Source organism: Pteropus vampyrus, unplaced genomic scaffold, assembly GCF_000151845.1.
Source record: "Pteropus vampyrus isolate Shadow unplaced genomic scaffold, Pvam_2.0 Scaffold85, whole genome shotgun sequence".
Classification (NCBI taxonomy): Eukaryota; Metazoa; Chordata; class Mammalia; order Chiroptera; family Pteropodidae; genus Pteropus; species Pteropus vampyrus.
This window is the reverse complement of record NW_011888866.1, coordinates 4269884-4291476: the sequence shown is the minus strand read 5'-3', so window position 1 is coordinate 4291476 and position 21593 is coordinate 4269884. Positions and strand designations below refer to the sequence as shown.

Genomic DNA, 21593 nt, shown 5'->3' with positions numbered 1-21593 from the left:
AAGACACATCATATTTTCTATGCTATTTCAGAACTGTCAAGGAAGTAAAGTTACATGGAAATTTCAACACACTTTACTGCAATAAAAGCAGTTACATGAATGGTTAGAAATAAATAAGTTTAATATCCTAAAAAGATATCCGAGTGCAAGGCATTAACAAAATAGTTATTTGAAGGGTCATTCTAATCTACAATCTAAAAAATAAATGAGAAATGTTGTAACTAATTCAAATATGGAGTATTTCTCTTCTCTCCAAACTGCTTCAAAATATTAATAACTCACTAGGAAATATAATCAGGAAGGAAGGAAAATTCACAGCGTTACCCAAGGAGAATATGCCACTGGTGATAACATGTAAATAACTCAAAGAAGCACAGCAGTTTTGGGTGGGGGTAAGTGGGAGGTTATAATTTTAAAAACACAGATATTATCTTCTAAGTATTTTTTCTTCTTGTCAAAGAATCTAATCTGAAACTTTTGGAATATATTTTACATCACAAAGGCTTTTAGCAATAAGCCTATCTTTACACTATACCTATGTCCCTTATCCCTTCAGACATTTATAAAATGTGTCGTTACAAATCAATAACTTTACTACAGTATGTCTTTTCATCTATAGTTTCATTATTTTCTTCTTGGCTTCTTTAATCCTCACTCCCAGCTATCTTTCACATTTTCCCTCCCTGTTCATGCTTTTTAATACTGCTCTTAAGTTTTAATTCAGGATATTACTTGCAATTAATACAGATGTGGTTTAACATGGAAAAGTACTGTTTTCAGACACCCTGGTTAACTGCGAGCTCACTTCAGCCTAATATCTTTATTCATTTATAAAGTTAACTTTCATCCCTGACATTCCTGCCCTATGGCAGTTATTGCAAGAATCTAAGCGTGAAAAGGAAAGTAATATATAAGAACTATATGACAGAGACTATTCTGGTTAGAGATTTACTGGCACATCTTTCTTGGTAAAACTCTGCTCAGTTACAGTGCTTATAACTGAATTTTGCTTCAGTAATTATGGCGAGAGAGGGTCAAAGGAAAATCTAAGACATTTTCATACCTATATTCAGATATATATTATTAAAGTATTTCACAACTGGTAGGTATTAAGCAACTAAGGGATCATTATTTGGTATATTTAATAGAAAAGGTTTTTAACTAATAATTTGTCTTTGAAAAACAGCTAAGAGGGAACAAGGCTAAGATTCAGGCTGTTAGCCATCATCCACTTCCTCAATGTTATTTAACAACAGAAATATCTTGGAAGTTAAATAGACCAAAAACACATTCATGGACACAATATAGATCTATCATTACAAAGAAAGGTAAAAATGAGTAAGCTCCCTAAATTTTTTTTTGTGGGGGGGAAGAAAAAAAGAAAATGGTATCATATGTATTTGAAACTTGAAAATTTAACAGATATTATGTCTGGCAGTAGGATAGAATAAGTACTTTGAGGAGCACTCATCCAAATAACACTAGATCCTGGATAAATTACAACAATTCTTATACATTGCTGGGCAAGGAGAATCTCCAAGACCATAAATTAATATATAAAGCCCAAATACCTAGAGTGAGGAGAAACAGGAGCAGTGAACAGTAAGAAAACCCATGAAAGGTGAGGTAGCTTGAGGGCAAATGCCTCAACCAGTTCTGAAATCAGAGAGGGAACTGAACACAAGACTCCTACAATTAAACCTTGAAAAGTGGAGATTTGACCAAGTATTTGTACAAATCTCCAGGTATTTGTACACCACGTTTGATGGATAAAGAAAATGCCCATCTGCATACACTGGAATATTTATTCAGCCTTAAAAGTGGAGGAAATTCAGACACATACTATAAAGTAGATAAATCTTGAAAATATGCTAAGTAAAATAAGCCAGTCACAAAAAGACAAATACAATATGATTTCACTTATATACCTAGAGTAGACAAATTCAGAGACAGAAAGTAGGGTGGTTGAATAACTCCCCCCTCCCATCAGTTGGTATTACAATAAAAAATATACATTTGGTTTTAATGGGTGTTACAATAAAAAAATATATATTTGGTTTTTGTTCCTGGTTCCTGACACACACCTCCTAAAACCCCTGGAATCTCTTGAGTGATCTTTTGTATATTAATGAGATGACCAGTGGCCCCTAGTTATCTTTAGGAGGGGAGATGGTTGCCAGAACAACCAAGGCATGATGAGATGGTTGGAAATTTTAGCTCCACTTTCTGACCTCCAGGGAGGGAAGGGGGCTGAATATTGAGTTAATTGCCAATAGCCAAAGATTTAATCAACCACGTCAACAAAATAAAGCATCAACAAAACTCCCTAAACAATGGCATTCAGAGATTTTCCTGGTTGGTGCACCACAGAGGTGCTAGAAGGGTGGTATGCCTGGAGAGGGCATGCCTTGTCCTAGCATCTTTCATCTGGCTGTTCCTGAGTTGTATCCTTTATAATAAATGAAGTAAAGCACTTTCATGAGTCTGTGAGCCAGTCTAACAAATTGAGCCAGAGGAGGGGGTAATGGGCATCCTAGGCTTAATGTCTGGAGAGCTGGAGAACTGGTTTGTGTGAGTGAAAGAAAACTCACATATTTGGTGTCAGAAGTGTTGAGTAGAAACAGTTCAGAAATGAGTATAAAATTTCAGGATGAGTTTTTTTGCAAGATGAGTTCTGGAGATTGGCTGTACAACAATATGAATGTACTTAATACTACTGAACTTCACATTTAAAAATGGTTAAGAAGATAAATTTTGTTATGTGTATTAAAAGTAAATTTAAAAAGAGAGGGTAATTCTTTTTGTATTTCATTTATTGATTTACTGATAAGAGAAGATTAGACTTACTTTCTTCAGTTTCCAAGCACATTTTCATTTTTAAAAGATCACAGTATGTAGCTTAAAGGTTAATGTTTTGTTTGTCACCTGGCTTATTTATGCATTGGTGGTCCAGGCAGCTGAAAGTTATGACCATGGCCACCGTTTCCTCTTGAGGAAAAGTAAAAACCAGGAGATGTAATAAAGATTTGCTTTTCTTATGAAATAAAACATTCTAAAAAGAAAGTCAGCTTTATAGCTGTTCTTAAAGTCATTCCATTTCACAGGGTGGACTATTTATTTGCACACAGGAGGCAGAAGTGCCTATAGTAAGAACAGGACTTGACATCTATGACCCACCACAATTTGGCTTCGGTCAAACTTTCCAGTCTTATCTCCTATTACTTAACTTTCCAAACCTGGTGAATAGGTCAAAATGGACATCTGCTATTTCCTATATGATTTAAAAAAAAATTTTATATTAGTTTCAGCTATACAATACAATGGCTAGACATTTATATAATTTATGAAGTGATCCCTTCAGTTACTCTATACCCATCTGGCACTACAGCCATTACAATACTGACTATATTCCGTATGCTGTATTCTATATCCTCATGACTGTTCTGTAACTACTAACTTGTACTTCTTCATTCCTTCACCTTTTCACCAGCCCCCAACTACGTTCCCCTCTGGCAATCACCAAGTTTGTTACCTGTATATGTAAGTTGTATGAGTCTGTTTTTGTTTAGTTTGTTTCTTTTTTTCCTTAGATTCTGCATATAAGTGAAATCATATGGTATTTATCTTTCTCTAATACCCTCTAGGTTCATCTATATTGTTATAAAAGGTAAGATTTCATTTTATGGCTGAGGACTATTCCATTGTATAGATGTACCATAACTTTTTTATCCAATTGTCTATTGCTGGGCACTTAGGTTGCTTCCATATCTTGGCTATTGTGAACAGTGCTGCAGTGAACATAGATCTTTACGAATTAGCGTTTTGGTTTTCTTTGGATAAATTCGTTAAGATCTACATATCCCTATGTTCACTGCAGTTGATGGTTTCCTTTGCTGTGCAAAAACTTTTTAGTTTGATGTAGTCTCATTTATTTTCTTTTGTTTCCCTTCTTTGAGATGTATTAGAAAGAAATTACTAATAGCAGTATAAGAGTTTACTGCCTACGTTTTCTTCAGAAGTTTTATGATTTCTGGTCTTACATTTAAGTCTTTAATCTATTTTAAGTTTATTCTTGTATGTGGTATAAGAAGGTGGTCCAGTTTTATTTTTTTGCATGTATCCATCCAGTTTTCCCAACACCATTTGCTGAAGACCCTCTTAATCCATTGTATATTCTTGCCTCCTTTGTCATAGATTAAATGACCATATTGGCGTGGATTTATTTCTGGGCTCTCTATTCTGTTTCATTGATCTATGTGTCTGTTTTTATGCCAGTACCGTGCTGTTTTGATTACCATAGGCTTGGAGTATAGTTTGATATCAGGTAGTGTTATATCTCTAACTTTGTTCTTCTTTCTCAAGATTGACGTGGCTATACGGGATCTTTTACGGTTGAGAAGGTAATTCTGATACACACTACATAATAATAATGGTTGAACTTTGTGTTAAATGTAATAAGCCAATTGCGAAAGGACAACTATTGTTGCATTCTTCCATTCTCGTTTTTAAAAGAATAAGTCCCAAGCCCTACAAATAGCTTGTACTGAACTTTCATATTTGAATTAAAGATTGCTAAACATGAAAAAAAAAGTCAATGCCCTTAAAAGAAGTTAAACAAATTTAGAAAAAGACAAATAGAAACCACAAACAAGTCCATATACCTCAATTATCATAATAAATATAAACAACAAACCTTTCTAATTAAAAGACAAAAAGGATGGTTAAATTCAGAGAGATAGAAAGTAGAATGGTGGTCCCCCGGGGCTGAGGAAGGGAGAATGATGAATTATTACTTAATGGGTTTAGAGTTTCACTTTGGAGAGATGAAAAAGTTCTGGATATGGATGGTGAAAATATACTTGCAACAGTGCGAAAATATTTAATGCCATTGAACTGTACTTAAAAATGGTCTAAATTGTAAATTTTACATTATGTATATTTTACCACAATAAAAGAGAAACTTGAAGACAGACTGAGGTCTAACTTAGGAAATTTGGGAATCCCAGAGTTGAGAAAATGAAGGAGAAGCAATATTTGAAAGTGGCTCAGAATTTTCTACAACTGATGAAGAATATGAATTCACAGATATAAGAAATACAATGAATCAAGTAGGATTAAAAAAAAAAAAAAGAAGCAAGCACATTGTAATCCAACTATAAAACACCAAAAATAAAGAGTGGTCAGAGAGAAAAGGCAGTTCCTTAAAAGATATAACAATTAAATAGACGACATACTTTTTAATAGCAATAACAAGAGCCAGAAAAAGAATTATATCTTCAAACGTTGAGACATAAAACAAACTGTCAATTTAGAATTATGTGTAGCATAAAATTATCTTGCTAGAATGAAAACAAAATAAAAATGTTTCCAGATAAACAAAAGAGATCGCTGATCACCAACAGACGTTCATCAAAGGGCCATCTAGCACATATAGCATTTTAGAAATAATGAAGAGGATCTTAGAATGTAGATTTGGGAAAAAAACAGAAAGACAAAAAAAATTTTCAAAATTTATAAATTAAAACAAACATTGTCCATATAAAATAATAATGTAGGCAGGTTTTTTTTTTTTTTTTTAAAGAGACAGCATTAAAACAACAATATCAGTCAGGAGGGATGTGATGAGTCAAATGCTCTACGGTCTCATGTAGTTTAATGGGGGAGGGGGAAGTCAATGCCCTTAAAGAAGTTAAAGAAATTTAGAAAAAGACAAATAGAAACCACAAACAAGTCCATATATCTCAATTTATCATAATAAATATAAACGACAAAACTTTCTAATTAAAAGACAAAAAAGATGGTCAGATTTTTTTAAAAAAGAAACGCAATCTAGCTAAACACTATTTTAGGAGATATTTGTAAACTACAAGTTCTATAGATTCAAAGCAATCCAAACTAAAAACCTGTTTTCTTTTTTGTAGAAATTGACAAGCTGATTCCAAAATTTATATGGAAATGCAAAGAACCTACAAGAGCCAAAACAATAAAAAAAAAAAAAAAAAAAAGAGCAAAGTTGCTTCCACTACAGGGTTTCAAAACTTCCTACGAGACTAAGTGGTATTGGCATAGTCAGATTTTTGAACAATGCAACAGAATTGAGTCAGGAAATTGACTCACATATCGATGGTAACAAGGTAATTCAATAAGGGAGAAAATAGCTTTCTCAATCAATAGTGCTAAGCAGTTTCTCAATATTGACATTATTGACCAGATAATTCTTTGTGGTGGGGGCTGTCCTGTATGTTGCAGAATACTTAACAACGTCCTTGGCTCTACCCACTAGATGCCACAAACACTCCCTCCTCAGCTGTGGGAACCAAAAATGTCTCCAGACATTACCAAATGTCCATTGGTAGGCAAAATTACTCTTAGTTGAAAATCACTATGCTAGAACATTAGATATCCATATGAAGGAAAATGAATTTTGATTCAAACCTCACATTTGTACAAAAAATTAACTTGAACATGGGCATTCACGTAAAAGTTAAAATCATAAAATCTCTAAATCAAGGTTTTTCTACAGAAGCACTACTGACAATTTGAGATAGATGATTCTTTGCTGTGGGAGATGTCCTGTGCACTGTAGGATGTTTAGTAGTACCAATGGCGTCTAGCCAGTAAGTACCAGTAACATTCTGTCAGTTGTGACAACCAAAAATGTCTCCATACATTGATAAAGTCTCCTGAGTGTGGGGTGGAGAGGGACTGGCACAGCAGGGGTAAAGTAAAAGTGACCCCAGATGAAAATCACTTGGGGTCAGCAAATATTTCCATGCTAGAACACATAAAAGCACCAACTATAAAACATTTGAAACATTAAACTTCATTAAAATTGTTTTTTGAAATGCGGTTTAAAAAATTAAAAAGTGTGTCATAAACTGGGAGTAAACTACACATAACAGACTTGTATTCAGACTATATAAAGAACTTTCAAAACTCCGAAATATAAACCAATAAAATCAGCAAAAAAATTTTGACAGACATTTCACATAAGAATATATACAGAGCAGATCCAAAGATGTTCAAGCATTGCTCATCAGGAAAACAGAAATTAAAACCATTATGGGTTGAATAAAATTTAAAAAGATTAACAATAATACTAAGTGCTAGTAAAAGGGTAGAGCAAGTGGAACTCATTGCTGGTGAGAATATAAAATGGTAAACTTACTATAAAAAACAGTTTGGCAGTTTCTAATAAAACTTAACTACATTTGCCATAAGATTGAGAAATTTTATGTCTATTTACCCAAGAAAAATTAAAACATGTCCCCAAAAAAATCTGTACAAGAATGTTCATGGTGGTTTTATTCATAATTATCCCCAAATAGAAATGACACAAATGACCATCAACAGATGAATTTATAAACCAGTTTTGGTATAAGCATACAATAAAACAAAAAGGAATAAAAAAGGAACAAAGTATGGTTACTTTCATCAATGTGGACGAATTTCAAAAAAAATGCTGAATGAGAGAAGCCAGACACGAAACATTATATTAATTAAATTTGTATAGTTAAATGATTCAGGTTCTAGAAAAGATAAAATTTATAGAGGGGGAACTTGTAAATTAAAAGAAACTTTTATCAAATAAAAGAAAAAACTTCCAACATATGTAACCCATAAAATTTTTGTATTTAGAATATAGAAAGAATTCGCACATATCAGTAAGATGGAAAATCCAGAATAAAGGGCAAACCTGAACAGTCGATTCACAAGAAATGAGCAATATGCCCATGAAAAGATACAGTCGTATTATGTATACCACCATATCCTCTAGATAGGTTAAAACTAAAGTGACTGTAAGTATCAATGTTGAGGACATGGAGCAACAAGACTCTCAAATGGAATGGATGAAATGTAAGTTGTACTACTACTTTGGAAAACAGTTTGACATTGTATACTACAGTTGACGAAGATATGCATACTCTATGACCTAACAATTCCATTCCTAGGTGTATATATATACCCAGTAAAAATGTGTGGCTGTGTGCACCAAGAAACAAGTATGAGAATTTTCATGGGGCATTGCTTTGAATAGCTTGAAAATTGAAACAAGCCAAATTTTGATCAACAGAATAAATTAGTTTATTCATAATGTACAGAAATGAAAATGAATGAACTACACACATCCATATGAATCTCACAAACATAATACTGAAAGGAAAAGTTCTGTTCACATAAAAGAACAAAAGAATTCTACTCAAATAAAATTCAAAAACAGGCAATAGAGAAATCAAAGAACTACCAGAAAAAAAAAAAAGCATGTAATAGTGATTATCTCTTTAAGGAAGGAGAATGTTATTATCTAGGAAAGATACAAAGGGGGTTTCTGGATTATTGGTAATGTTTTATTTCTTGACTTGGAAGAGAATTACATAGGTGTTCTTTGTTAAGTTGTATACAGTTGTTCTATATGCTTTTCCATAGGTACATTACATTTCATAACATAAAATTAAAATTTTAAAATAGTAAAAAAAATTAGAAAAATACCAGTGAATCTTTGGGGTGGAATGTAAAATATAAATTAGAGAAAATGTGCTGCACATCAATCTGGCTTTAAAAAGACAATGCTGATTGTTAGCTACCAAATAATGTACTCTGTTAAAAAGCATTTTTATATCAACTTAAATAATTATATTGATCACTTGAGCACTTACTGTATACCAGGCATTATTCTAATCACTGGGAACACTGTAGTGTACGAAACAGTGTTACTTATAGGCATCGTGGAGAAAGACAGTAAACATACAAACAAAAAAACTGTAAAAGAAATATTGAGGGTGATGCTATCTCTTGGGGGAGGTAATTAGAAACATCCTCATTGATAGTTGGCACCTGAACAGAGGGAGACTTAAAGGAATCAAGGAACTAATCCATGTAGATATCTGAGGAACAGCTTGCCAGAAAGAAGGGAACAGCCAAAGGCCTTACGGCAGGACCATGATTGGAGTACTCAAGAAACACAAAGAGGCCATTAGGCAGGAGTGGAACAACTGGGAGGAGGATATGTAAAAGATGAAGCAGGCTGGCGGGTAGGGAAGGATGGGGGTGTGATCTTGTAGGACATTGCAGAACTTTGTTAAGACTCTCTCGTCCTAAGACAAGAAGCGACATTAAACTAGTGAAATGAAGGGATGTGATTTATGTTTTAAAACCATCACTCTGGTTCTTTAAAAGGCACTATTAAAACAGAAATAGGTACATTTCCACTTCCACATGGAAAAGTATGACTCTGTTTTGAATATATCATATTTATATTCGGAGAAAATAAAAATGGAATTCTTTCTTTAATTCAGAAGAATCATTCTTTTGTTTCATATTAACAAAATTTTACCTTAAGAAGTGTTTACCCTGTAGACTGGTGGTGGGAATGTAAATTGGTACAGTCACTATAGAGAACAGCATGGAGGGTTATCAAAATATTAAAGAATTGAGCTACCATATGATTCAGTAACCTCTCTTCTGGGTTTCCATCTCCAACATTTGAAAACACTTATTTGTAAAGATATATGTACCCCCATGTTTACTGTAGCATTATTCGCAATAGCCAAGACATGGAAACAACCTAAGCATCCTTCAATGGATGACTAGATAAAGACGATATGGTATATATACACAATAGAATATTACTCAGCCATTATAAAGATAAAATATTGCCATTTACAACAAGGATGAATCTTAAGAGTTTCATGCTAAGTGAAATAAGTCAGATGGAAAAGGACAAGAACTCCCATATGATTTCACTCATATGTGGGCTATAAAACCAAAAGCAACACAGTAACAAACAAAACAAGCTCACAGGTACAGACAACAGAACGGTGGTTACCAGAGGAAAAGGTGGATGGGAGAAGGATGACGATGGTAAAGGTAGTCAAAGATATGGTGACAGAAGGAGACTAGACTTCGGATGGACACATAATTAAGCACCCAGATGTTGTATCACAAAGTTGTACACCTGAAATGTATATATTATTAACCAATAAATTTAATTAGAAAGAATAAAAAAATAAGTGTTTTTAAAAAAGGCAAAACTAATGCCCTCTGCTGTCCCAATTTATAGTGACCAGTTTTTTTTAATTGTGGTAAAACACACATAAAACTTACCATCTTAACCATTCTGAAGTGTAGAGTTCAAGAGTGTTGAGTGTATTACATTGCTGTGTATAGTGACTAGTTTTAAAGGCTTAAAAAAAAAATCCAGGCTGGTGTTGGTGTTTGTAGATTAACTTTACTACAATAATACAGTTTACCCTTGAACAACAAGGGTTTGAACTGTGTAGGTCCATTTGCGTGCAAATGTTTTTCAATAAATACTGTAAATGTGTTTTCCCTTATGATTTTCTTAATAACATTTTCTTTAGCTTACTTTATTGTAAGAATATAGTATACAATACATATTACATAAAAAATATATGTTAATTGACTATTTATGTTATTGGTAAGGCTTCCAGTAAACAGTAGCCTATTACTATTACGTTTTGGGGGAGTTAATAGCTGTACCCAAATTTTCAACTGCACAGGAGAGTCAGCTCCCCTAATCCTGGAGTTGTTCAACAGTCAGCTGTATATATTAATAGTTATTATTTAAGTAGGGTACAAGGCAGAGTAATTTACATGCTTTGCTAATAAATGTACAGGTATGATTTATATCAAAAAATGAACTCATAGCTGAAATTTAACATTTGGTGGCTGGTATACATTACCATGAAGGTAATAAAAACAAATTAATGTTCTAAAAGACCATTCAGAGTTTTAGGGACTACGATAAACTGCTTAAACACTCATTCTCTCTCAAGGGAAATCAGTGCATCAGATTAAACCATTCATGTGAGTAAAGTATAACTCTCAAACGCAGTAAGTAGTTGAATCATGAAAAGAAAAAAGCCCTAATATGAATATACTATAGTACATAATTTTGAAGTGTTAGTATAGTATTTCTATTATTTAAATACATGATGAATAAAAGATCTACATACAATTTAGTCTATAAATTGATAATATTGGTATTTCCATATGCTTTTGGCAGGATCATCACATATTTTAAAATGCTGCTATTGCCTATTACTTGGCAATTTAAGTAAATGTGATTTTTTTTTTACCTCTGTGAAGAGACGCCCATCATCAGAAAGCATATTATAATCCTGTGCACATTTCTTTGCAGAATTCTGTAAAAACTTTAGGAATTCAGTAACTTCTTCGCTCACGTGTTTTTTCATATCCTGGTTTTTAAAAAAGCAGACGTTTTGGCATAAGAAGCTTGGTCAAAAACAATCACTTCTCAGTCACTGCTCTAATAATTTGGACTTAAAGAATAATTAAAAGTATCATATCCGAAGCAAAAATCACAAAGAAAAACCTAGTAAAAATTATTAAATAATGACAAACTTGTTATTAAAAACTCCTCAAAAACTGAAAAACAAATGACTAATACTACAATAAAATACTCTTAATTAACATTGAGAAAAGAACGAACACCTGAATGGAAAAATAAACAAACAAAATGAATAGGTAAATTACAAAAGAAAAGAAATGGCTTATAAACATATAACACTTGGGAAATGCTTATTTTCATTAGTAATCACTGTAAATTAATGTAAAACAAGGGATCACCATTACTTCCTTATTAAATTGGAGGCAAAAAAGGTGATGCCCACTATTAGTGATATGAACAAACTGTTTAAACTATTTGGAGAACAATTTACCTATGTGTAGGTACATACCAAAGCCTTAAAAACGTGTACAGTTTTTGATATCAGTTATATTTTTAAAGTTTGTTAAGGAAACAATTATAAATAAGAACAAAGTTTGCAACAATAATGTTCAGCATATCCTTTATATAGTCAAGAATTTGGAAACTACTTAAAATTTTAAACTGGTTCAATGACCCATGTAAGGCTCTATTGCCAGCACTTAAGATGAACTGGAATCATGCTCACAACTAGAGCAAAATGCCTGCACTGCAACAGAACCATCAAAAGAGCTAAAGCACCAATTTGTCAATTAAACTTAAATTTTTCCATTTTTGTTAATATGATTGCATCTAAAAACATAAAAGCAAATTTAAAGTATTTCTTGACTTTTAAATATTTTTTACTAAAGCTGGAGGACAGAATACATACCAAGTACTGCAAGTAGTCATTTTTATTTATTCCAACAGCTTTGGAATTTGTAGAAATTTTTGCGTATTTAACCAATAAATCCACATAACTCCTCTGCTCTCTCTGTGAGAAACGAGAGAAACGAGGATAAGGAACTCTTGGTTTTGGAAGAAGAACCATTCCAACTGTGGTTTTAACTTTTTCCTTTGCTTGAGTTGCTGAACTAACTGCCGGCTCATTTTCTACAGAATTTGCTGAGGCATTCAAATTTTCTCCTATACGTCTGGAAAAAAAAAAAAAATACAATTTACAAATATGTGCTTTTCACATGAAGATTACTATCATAGAACTTCATGATTCTTAATTACCAGGGAGAATATAGCATGATTAACACAGTAAATTCTGAATTATTATCTTTTGCCACCTGCATTTTGATGTTTAGCTATTCAGTATAAATTAAGTATTCTGCAGGATAGGATCACATTATAAGCTTACCTTCAATTATCTGATGGACAGGAAGAGGCATAATCCTTAGACAAGTCATTCAATTTGAAAGTTTTTCCCTTTACTGAAGAGGGATAAATCACTCTTCCAATTGCATATGCAGGTATTTCATGATTACACTTTATTACAATGCAAGTTGTTTAATGCTTAAATTCTTAAGATATATCCATTAATAGAGTGAACAAAAGCCACAAACAGTAGGATAAAATGAGGTCACAAGCCTGAAGTTAACAAATTCCCTGAGATTCTAAATTCTCTGGATTCCTCTTCTTTAATTATCTCAAGAATTAAAAAGAAAATTCCAACTTGTGTGCCATGTTTTACAGAATGGTGGTTTTAGAAAAGTTGTACAATCCTCTATCACTCATGTACACGGCTGAATCCACAGAAATGTCTTTATGTTTTGTATGGATGCAAAAGAGAAACCTTAGCATATTTATAATGAAATGCACTACAGGAGAAAGTAGTAAGTGGCTAGAGAACCTGCTGTCATATTTGTTTATAAAATTACCTTACCACTCCAATTAAGGTATATGAATACAAATTTCTTATTTTGTTCATAATCTGTCTATTCTTGCTATTCAGTTGTTGTAATCTACATTTTTAATAAGTTGTTTTTAAAGTACACACACACACACACACACACACACAACACACACTCTACAATTCCTTAGCCTCCAAACTCTAATTTCTACCACATTAACGGATTCCTATTAATTTGGTTCCAAATTAAGCAACAATAATCCAAGAGGAAGGAAAGCTAATGAGAAAGATGGACATGTGTTGAATCAGTCTTCATTCCTCCATTCATTAATATTTACTGAGTTGACTAGTATGTATCAGCCCTATACTGGACACTGGAGATACAGCCAATGTTAAGCACAAGACAATCTCTACTTTCTAGGACCTTATAATAGAGTGGATCAGACAAATGAATGGGGAAGGAAGAAAAGTAAATACATACATACACCAGTACAATGTGATTATAGTGTTCTCAGGTTTCCAAAATGAACATATTAAATAGGTGACTGAGAAGAATCCTAAGAACACTGAGATCAGGGATCAAAAGGGAGAAAGGGGAGGGGTAGGAATTATCCAGAGCTCTTGTTCTCAACTGTAACAGTATTAAGTCCCTCGGGGCATTTTAGAAGCCTGTGGCTGCATCTGGATTGTCACAAAAGGAATAAAATTAAAAGCATTTAGAAGTGAAGAACACTAAATGCCTGTAATATCCAGCAGTATCCTGCACAACTTTCAAAGGTCCCTTCAGGTTTTCTGTTATCATATACAAATAAGTCTGGTCTATTATTACTTATCCTAATAATATCTTTTATTCAATTTTTCTTATCATTCCCTCATGGTTTAGTTTATCTCACTTCTTTTAAATCCAACCTTGTTCACTTTAACTGGTCTATCTACTTCATTATATCTTCTACTGTAATAGTATCTATGCACTTATATATTAAAATACATATTAGAATATAAAATATTTTTCTATTTCACATTTATGTGTCTAAGGCATTATTTCTAAATATAATGTCTGTGGCTATTATTGTCTATGAATTTCAATTCAGGCTAGTAAAGGAGGTGTTTCATTTCTTATATTTGTTATGAAAAGCGTGAAGTTTTGGCCTGATAAGGTTGAGAAGTATCAATTTAGATCTGTGTTTGGACAAAAAGTACGTTGAGCCTCCTCCAAAAGTAACAGTGATTTGTTTTAAATCCACTTTACAACACTAGAATAAATATGGTAAAAATTCCTAAAGTTTTGGAAAAAGACTTAGGGCCCCATAAAAAGCAAAAATATTCAAGCATTGTTTTAGAGCTAAACTATGGATAGAAAACTAATCAAGAGAGGAGATTAGTGAATGGGAAAAGAATTATGGAAATTAAAATAAGGATGCTTAGATTGGTTCTGAAAATAACACAGGTGAAAGAAGACATACTTAACAACTAAAGTTCCTCCAATAACTGTATAAAAATAAGCATATTTTAGGTTAACAAAATGAATATTAACTGCTGATCTTGGGAAAATGTATTATAGCAAATTGATTTCTCACTAGAAATGTCTTGAGAGCTATTCAAACCTAACAGTATTGTGTCCGCAACTCTTAACAATACTGCTTCACAGCTGTCTCTCTGAATATGAGAACATGTCTGTCCTTGTGGCACAAACTGGCAAATTTAATTAAGCTGCTGCAGCAACAAGATGCTGACTCAGATATGCCAGAGCAGGAATGTCAAGAAATTCTAGCAGTTTAAATTGGCTATATTCAGCAAAGAATGAAATAGCAGCACATCAAGATCATTTCCATGTGCAGTGCTGTCAAAATCTTCATCAGGGAGCAAGCCAAAAGCATCTGACAGGGTTTCTCTAACCACATTTACAGCATTATATTTTATTTCAGTTGAGGGTTTGAAGTTTTCATTTTGTCAACTACTCATTCTCTTTTTTTCACTTAAAGTTTCTATGGAAAAAAGAATTCAAAACTTCAAGTTTCCAATTTTTTAAGTCTATTGGTTTGGGTAGCTTCTTTAAGGAGAATTTGGGTATTGTACTTTTAGCCTCCATCTAAAGTCTACCTGTATCTCCTGAATTTGATTCACTTTTCTATGTTAAACATTAAAATTGGATATATATATTTTTTCTATTTAAAGCTACTTTTCCCCTTGTTGGATTAAAACTTAGTTATAAACATCTACACCCATACACTTTAATTTCAAAAAAGGCAAATGTTTACGTATCAACGGAGGGAAAAGAGTTGCATAAAAACCTCACGTTGTTAAAAATCATTTAATTAGAGGTATTAGTATTTTCCAAAACGTTAGAGAACTCAAAAAATACAAAATTAGGGGTAATAAAAATTTTACATTCTTTCTGGTTTCTCATCAAGAAAACAGTTGTAAATACAGTCTGAAAATCCATCCCTCACTATAAGTTAATAAAGTTAAGGTTAGCAAAATAGACTAGAAACATGAAATCAATGCCTTATGTCTTTTTTTTTTCTATACTAAAAGGTAAATTACACACACACACAAAATGTTGTGCTATATAGAAATCTAAAGAAAGAAAAACAAACATATTCCAGGAAAAATAAGGTTTTAGGAATGAGGTAAACCCAACTGCAAACAAAATGTCCTCTCTTCTACATAATCCAGACTATAATCCACACCCGGGATATACTGAACAGAACTGGATTTGAAAAGAACTATTAAAATAACAGTGGCAAGATAAAGAAGATTACTATTAGAAATTTTTAGTCTTATGAAGAAAAGATGAAAGCTGAGATGAAAGTTCTTATAACGGTGAGAAATTTTTTTTTTTTAAAGGTAAATGATATATGTTCACTAAATCCCAGGATACTAGAGTTTGTAGGCATTCTTTGATTCAAATAAAGGCAATTCTTTCTTTGGTAAGTTTCAAGAAATTCGTTATGCTTGAGAAATAGTACAAGTTGAGTAACAGAAATAACTTAAAAAAAAAATACCCATAGATGCACATTCATAAGGGATCTATTGTCTTAATCTCTACAGCTGATACTAGCAAAGAGATTATAATTATGCAGTTTGGCAAAAAGAGTGCTGCTTCTGAAATTGCCGCTTTTAAAATATTTATTTTTTGAAATTGTCTTTTTACTACAACTTCTGCTTGCTTTTATGTGAACTTACCTATTCATTTAATGGAATCAAAAAAGCATTTGTTTCTAAAGTTTTTAATGAAAGTCTGGCAATATCTATCAAAATAAGTACATACGCACCTCTTACAGGAATTTATCAGCACATGCCTGTATCAGCACATGTATAAAAAAGATGCTCATTGATTATAATAGTAAAAGAATGGAAACAACTTAAATAAATATCAATAAGGTCAATTAATTGGTTCTACAAACACATCCTCAAAGGTTCAGATTCAAAAGGCTGGGCTAAGAGTGCAAAATCAGTATTTTTTAAAAGCTCCAGAGTCTGATGAACCAGCAAGGTAAGCTTGAAGATGATGATGGCAAGAGACAAGAGTCACCAGAAAATTAGGGGGAAAACAAGGAGAGTGAGATATCTCTATAGTTAAGAACTCAATGATGATGTTGAGGAGCACTAGTGAGGGTGGAAGCCTGATTAGAGTGGGATGTGCAATGAAGAAAAGGTTTTTTATACAGTTTTTAAAAAATATTCTCCTAATCTATTTTTTGATTGTGGAATTTAATCCGTTTAAAGTAATTATTGATAGGGAAGGACTTACTATTGCCATCTCGTTGTTTTCTGCATGTCTTATAGTTTTTTTATATGTCATTTCCTCCTAACAAGCACATACAAGTCTTTAAAGAAGTCTAAATACAAATGAGCAGAGTAAGAAAGTAACTAGGAGAGAACCTGAAGTCCAGGGATTAAGAAGGGAAAAACGAGCACCTTTAAATACAGGCATACTTCAGATGCTAGTGTGGGTTTGGTTCCAGACCACTGCAATAAAGCAATATTGCAATAAAGTGAGTTGTCAACTTTTTGCAGGGTCTCGTCATCAATTTGTAAAAACATAACACCTGTGAAGTGCAATAAAATGAGGTATGCCTGTACTGATTGAGAGCGAAAAAAGATACAGGAGAGAGAGGAAATGCTAAGATAGAAAGAGTACTGAGAAGGCAGGGAAAGATGGGGTTCCATTCAGTGTAGAGGCTGGAAATACATTCCTTCCATTGCAAAAGGAATGGAGAAAGGATGAAAGTAAATGTTGAACTCCCCTAAGGGAGCTTCCTAATTCCTCATTTGGTATATTTACACTCCCTTCTAGTAAACTTGTTTACTTGGTTTTAAGATTCATCCACAATAGAGTAGAAACAGCCAATCACAAAGAACAGCTGTTACAGGTAGGCAAGCAGTGAGAAGGGAAAATTATAACTTAATAGCCATTTTCATACAAAAGAAGAAAAAAATCTCCGGCAATTCAGCAGTATCTACTAATATACAAAATGTATATACTACTTGACCAAACAATTCAATTTATATGAATTTATCTCATAGAAATTACAAGAAGTTCATCAATGTATTGTTCGTAATTTCAAAAAAAAGGAATACAAACATTTTGCAGCATGAAACCAGCTAAATTAATTAAAAAGTACATCTATATAATGAAGTAATATGCAACAATTAAGACTGAGCTATATGCAGAGTCATGAAAAGACATAAAATATTATTTTAAGTGAAAAAAATAAACTGCAGGACTGTTTTATAGTATTTATAATATGATCCCATTTTTGTTTCAATATATATCTGTTCATGTGTGGAAAAGTCTGAAAATATATATAACAAAGAGTGGTCAGCATTAGGTATCGAGTTATTCTATTTTCTAATTTTCACATTTCTATACTTTGAAAGTTTAATGGTGGATATAGACATAAAACTTCAACTATCATAAAAATAACCAAATATGGAAATAGATAACCAAATAAATATATTACCTGTTAGATAAAATACACAGTTCTTTTAAACTTGGAGCCATGGAATGATCTTTATAATTTTCCCGAGAGAAAAACGTCTTTAGGCCATTTTTTGAGGAAACATCCCTGTGAAGCAAAGTAATTTACTTGCATTTGACAATTCAAAATCTCATGTTAGATTAATCCTTGCTTTTCCTTTAGCATCGAATTAAATATCAGAGATACTAGAGAGTTAAAGATAGAACAGATTAAAGGGTCTGTCAAGAGCAGGGCTCACCTTTGGCTCTGGGCATAACATTAAGATGTTTGGTTACTGACAGAATATGCTTCTCAATTTATTTTTGTTTCATGCACCACTATGTCAGGACAAAAGACACTACAAAGACTGCATATCCTATTTAATTAACTTGACAAATGTGATAAATGGCGTGTTTCTACTAAAAATCACTTCTAAGATCAAATACAATTTTCCATAACATAAATAATAGAAACTAACATATTATAATCAATGCTTTCCAGATAGTAAACATACAATAAATGCTGGTTGAATGAAAAAATTTAAAAACTAAAAACACTGAGGACTATTAATCTAGGAAGACAAAGATAAGTAGGATTCTGTGGAAAAGGATAGTTCCAGGGCTACAATACTGTACAAAGGCCCTAAACCACATTTGGTTTCACAATGTCACAATGTCGATGGTATATAAGAGCATCTGTACTGCTTGTGCACACTTTATGGCAAGGAGCATAAATGTGTATACCCCTAATCAAATGGCAACTTCTGGCTGGCGCGTTCCCAAATTGGGAAATTCTAATATATTTGCTCCATCCTCATTTCTTACTCTTTTTAAAGGCATTTATTAAAAAAAAAATGATTAAGGTATAAATGGTAAAATTAGAGTGTCTTGCTTGCTATACACCAGTGTAGTTATTACTTCTTATAGCACTATATTTGTAACATCTCATGTTTTAAGTGTTTTGTACATCTTAAAGTCATGCGCCTCAGGGATTGCGAGCTCTTTGGAGGAAGGAAGCATTGTTTGGAATAAACAAATACTTACTGAGCACATACAGACTGAATCTTGAGTCAGGTACTATTTTAATCATCTTAATAATCTCATAACTTCTGCATTCTCTTTGGCTAGCAAAGAGTAGATGCTCAGTAAACGTGATAAATCTAAAGTAGAACATGTATTAGATCTCTACAAAGCCTCTTATGTTACTTAACAAAGTACTCTACTTGTGAAGTTCTCATACACTTCTAAAATATGGTCTATGCATTTATATTATCACTTGATATAGATTCCAACATAACAAAAAGCAGCTTGTCTATTTTTAAAGGGAGTCTTTTGTTACTTGTACAGAAATGGGCAAGGTTCTTGGAAACATGAAAATTCCAGCGTCTCTCCTTCACTAAAACACCAACAATAAGGACACGATGAAATTATACCTAGTAGCAATCTGAATAGTGAAATGTTGTCACTTTAAGGAGAAGTGTAGTCAGCTATAATCCAAAAGTCTTCCATCAAAAGATGAGAATAGGGTAAAATCTCAGCCACTGAACTTAGTATCTTTTCTTTCCTCCAAATCTCTCCAGATCATAAACTCTTCTTTCCTAATTCAGCCCAGTCCCACTTCAATTCTCTTCAGGTGATTATAAACAAATGTAACTCACCAGTTCAGCCTTGGTTCACTCATGGCCATTCCGGAGCTCATATTCTTAGATTTCTGCTTTACTCTAGCTCACAATTCTGCTGCCTGGCAGTGCAGGCTCCAGCAGCTGTAGCAGGATTTCTCCAGAATCAACATTCACCTGAGGAAAAACAAAAGGTCAACATTAAAAACAGGTGACTGGCTGGGCCAGGTGCTGTTAACTCATGTGAAGAAGAACCTGTTCTTAACACCTACCATCAACTGACGCGGACACCTGAAACAACAGATCAGACAGATGAATGCTTCCACGGTTTTTTTTGTAGAATATCAATGATGATGTAGGGTAAGTCCTTTTCCATTTAACGTACTCCAGGAATGTCACCCTCAAAACACTGCGAAATAAGCAGAAACAGAATGGTGTTCTCATTACTAACCAACTACATCACTTCATGCCATGGAGCTGTATGTCTTAGCTCTCCCCCACTCCCTTACCTCCAAAATAAATCTTGCTTCCATTTTCCTCATGATACACTGTTATGGTGAAGATTCTGGCAAACAATGCAAGCCAAAAGCTTCCTGATATCAAAAGTCTTTCCTAGACTTTCAAAGAGAACCTCATTTTTGAGGAGACGGAGGTCCGGGCAACTTAAAGGACATTTTACAAGATCACTTAGAGGAATCACCAAGGCTACAAGTCTGGCTTGACCACTCCACATGTTCGGTGTTTCTCCTGCAACCCCGGGCGGAATGATAAAATCTATGTGAGAAAATTATAAATTTAGAAGCTGATCTTGGGCCACAGGACAGGCCTGATCGGCTCACACTTAATCCAGTTCTCACTTTGACCCAGTGTGAAGTTAGGGCAGGAGAGTCGATGAAGGTAAAAGATGCGGCTGAGGGGAAAAAGGACTGAAGGGGCAGAGAAACAGGGTTCCAGGAAGGCAGGTAAAGGGGCGAGCTAAGCCGTGGGCGGGGGCCGCACCACAACCAGCAGCTCAGGGTCCTGGCCTGGTTGAGGGCGCCGCCATGTTCCCTCCTCCCGCCCCTCACGAGCACGCCCTTCTGCAAGGCAGCACCCCTTCTTCCGCGTCGCAGCTGCAAAGCAGTCTGGCCGCCCACCTCGCAGTCTGCAGCAGCTCTGCCCTGGGCCGCGTCCCCACTCCACACACTGCGGTGCACGCCCTGGGAAGCCCTTATTTAAAGGACGTGGCTGCGCCGCCTCGGCACTGCGTGATGACGTCACCAGGGACGTAGCGGGCGGGGCTCTTCGACTCCAAAGGGCCGCTTCCCAGCCTGCGTGCTCCGTGTAGTTTGTCTCGGAACTGTCAGATCGGGCTTGGGATTTGCCGTATAGAACGGGCTGGGGGCATGTTGTCCTAAAAAGTCCTTCACCTCGCGGAGGATCGTAAATTGGGAGGAGGACCGGCGATAAGTACAGTCCTGGAAAGACCGAAACAGACTCATTTTGTGACCTTAGCCCATTATCTTAACTTCCCTAACCCTGACACCTGTTCAGTAAAATGGAGTTACTTCCTTAGTTGAGTTTTTGAAAGGATATAATGAAATAAGGGATGAACTATGTTCAACCCAGTACCTGGAGGAATAACTCCTCCACTCCATCCCCATCTTGTTTTAGATGTCAGTTTTCACCAGTAGTCTCTCTGGCTCTCACACACGGTTGTTTGTTTGTTTGTTTGTTTGTTTTTGGTTCTGTTTTTCCCCCCCTCATTCATTAAGGAAAGATTTATTGAGCATTTATAATTCGTGCTTGTTGTTGGGTATATGTAGGACTAAGAACAAATACTGGTTTTTCCAAGAGCTTTTGATTGTTGGGAATCTAAGACATTCACATTAAATAATTATAAAAAGTAGTGATTAGCTACGTAAGAGGTATATAGTAGAGAGTACA

General features: G+C 34.1%; 1 protein-coding gene across 6 annotated transcripts in view; it reads right to left on the bottom strand.

Annotated features, from left to right (window-relative positions):
• ICE2 (interactor of little elongation complex ELL subunit 2) overlaps positions 1-20926 on the bottom strand; it is a 47994-nt gene extending 27068 nt beyond the window's left edge. For 2 of the 6 annotated variants that reach the window (XM_023532542.1, XM_011363392.2), the window contains exons 1-6: positions 20804-20926; positions 19940-20076; positions 19707-19844; positions 18053-18157; positions 12120-12381; positions 11100-11219 (exon numbers count right to left, since the gene is read on the bottom strand). In XM_023532542.1, coding sequence (XP_023388310.1) covers positions 11100-11219; positions 12120-12381; positions 18053-18157; positions 19707-19747 — 528 coding nt within the window. In that variant the 5' untranslated portion in view covers positions 19748-19844; positions 19940-20076; positions 20804-20926. Of the gene's footprint in view, positions 1-11099; positions 11220-12119; positions 12382-18052; positions 18158-19706; positions 19845-19939; positions 20077-20176; positions 20442-20803 lie in introns of those variants that run through there. The other 4 variants (XM_023532544.1, XM_023532543.1, XM_023532546.1 and 1 more) reach the window with 4 other exon arrangements.
• Between the last annotated feature and the right edge of the window lie 667 nt (positions 20927-21593).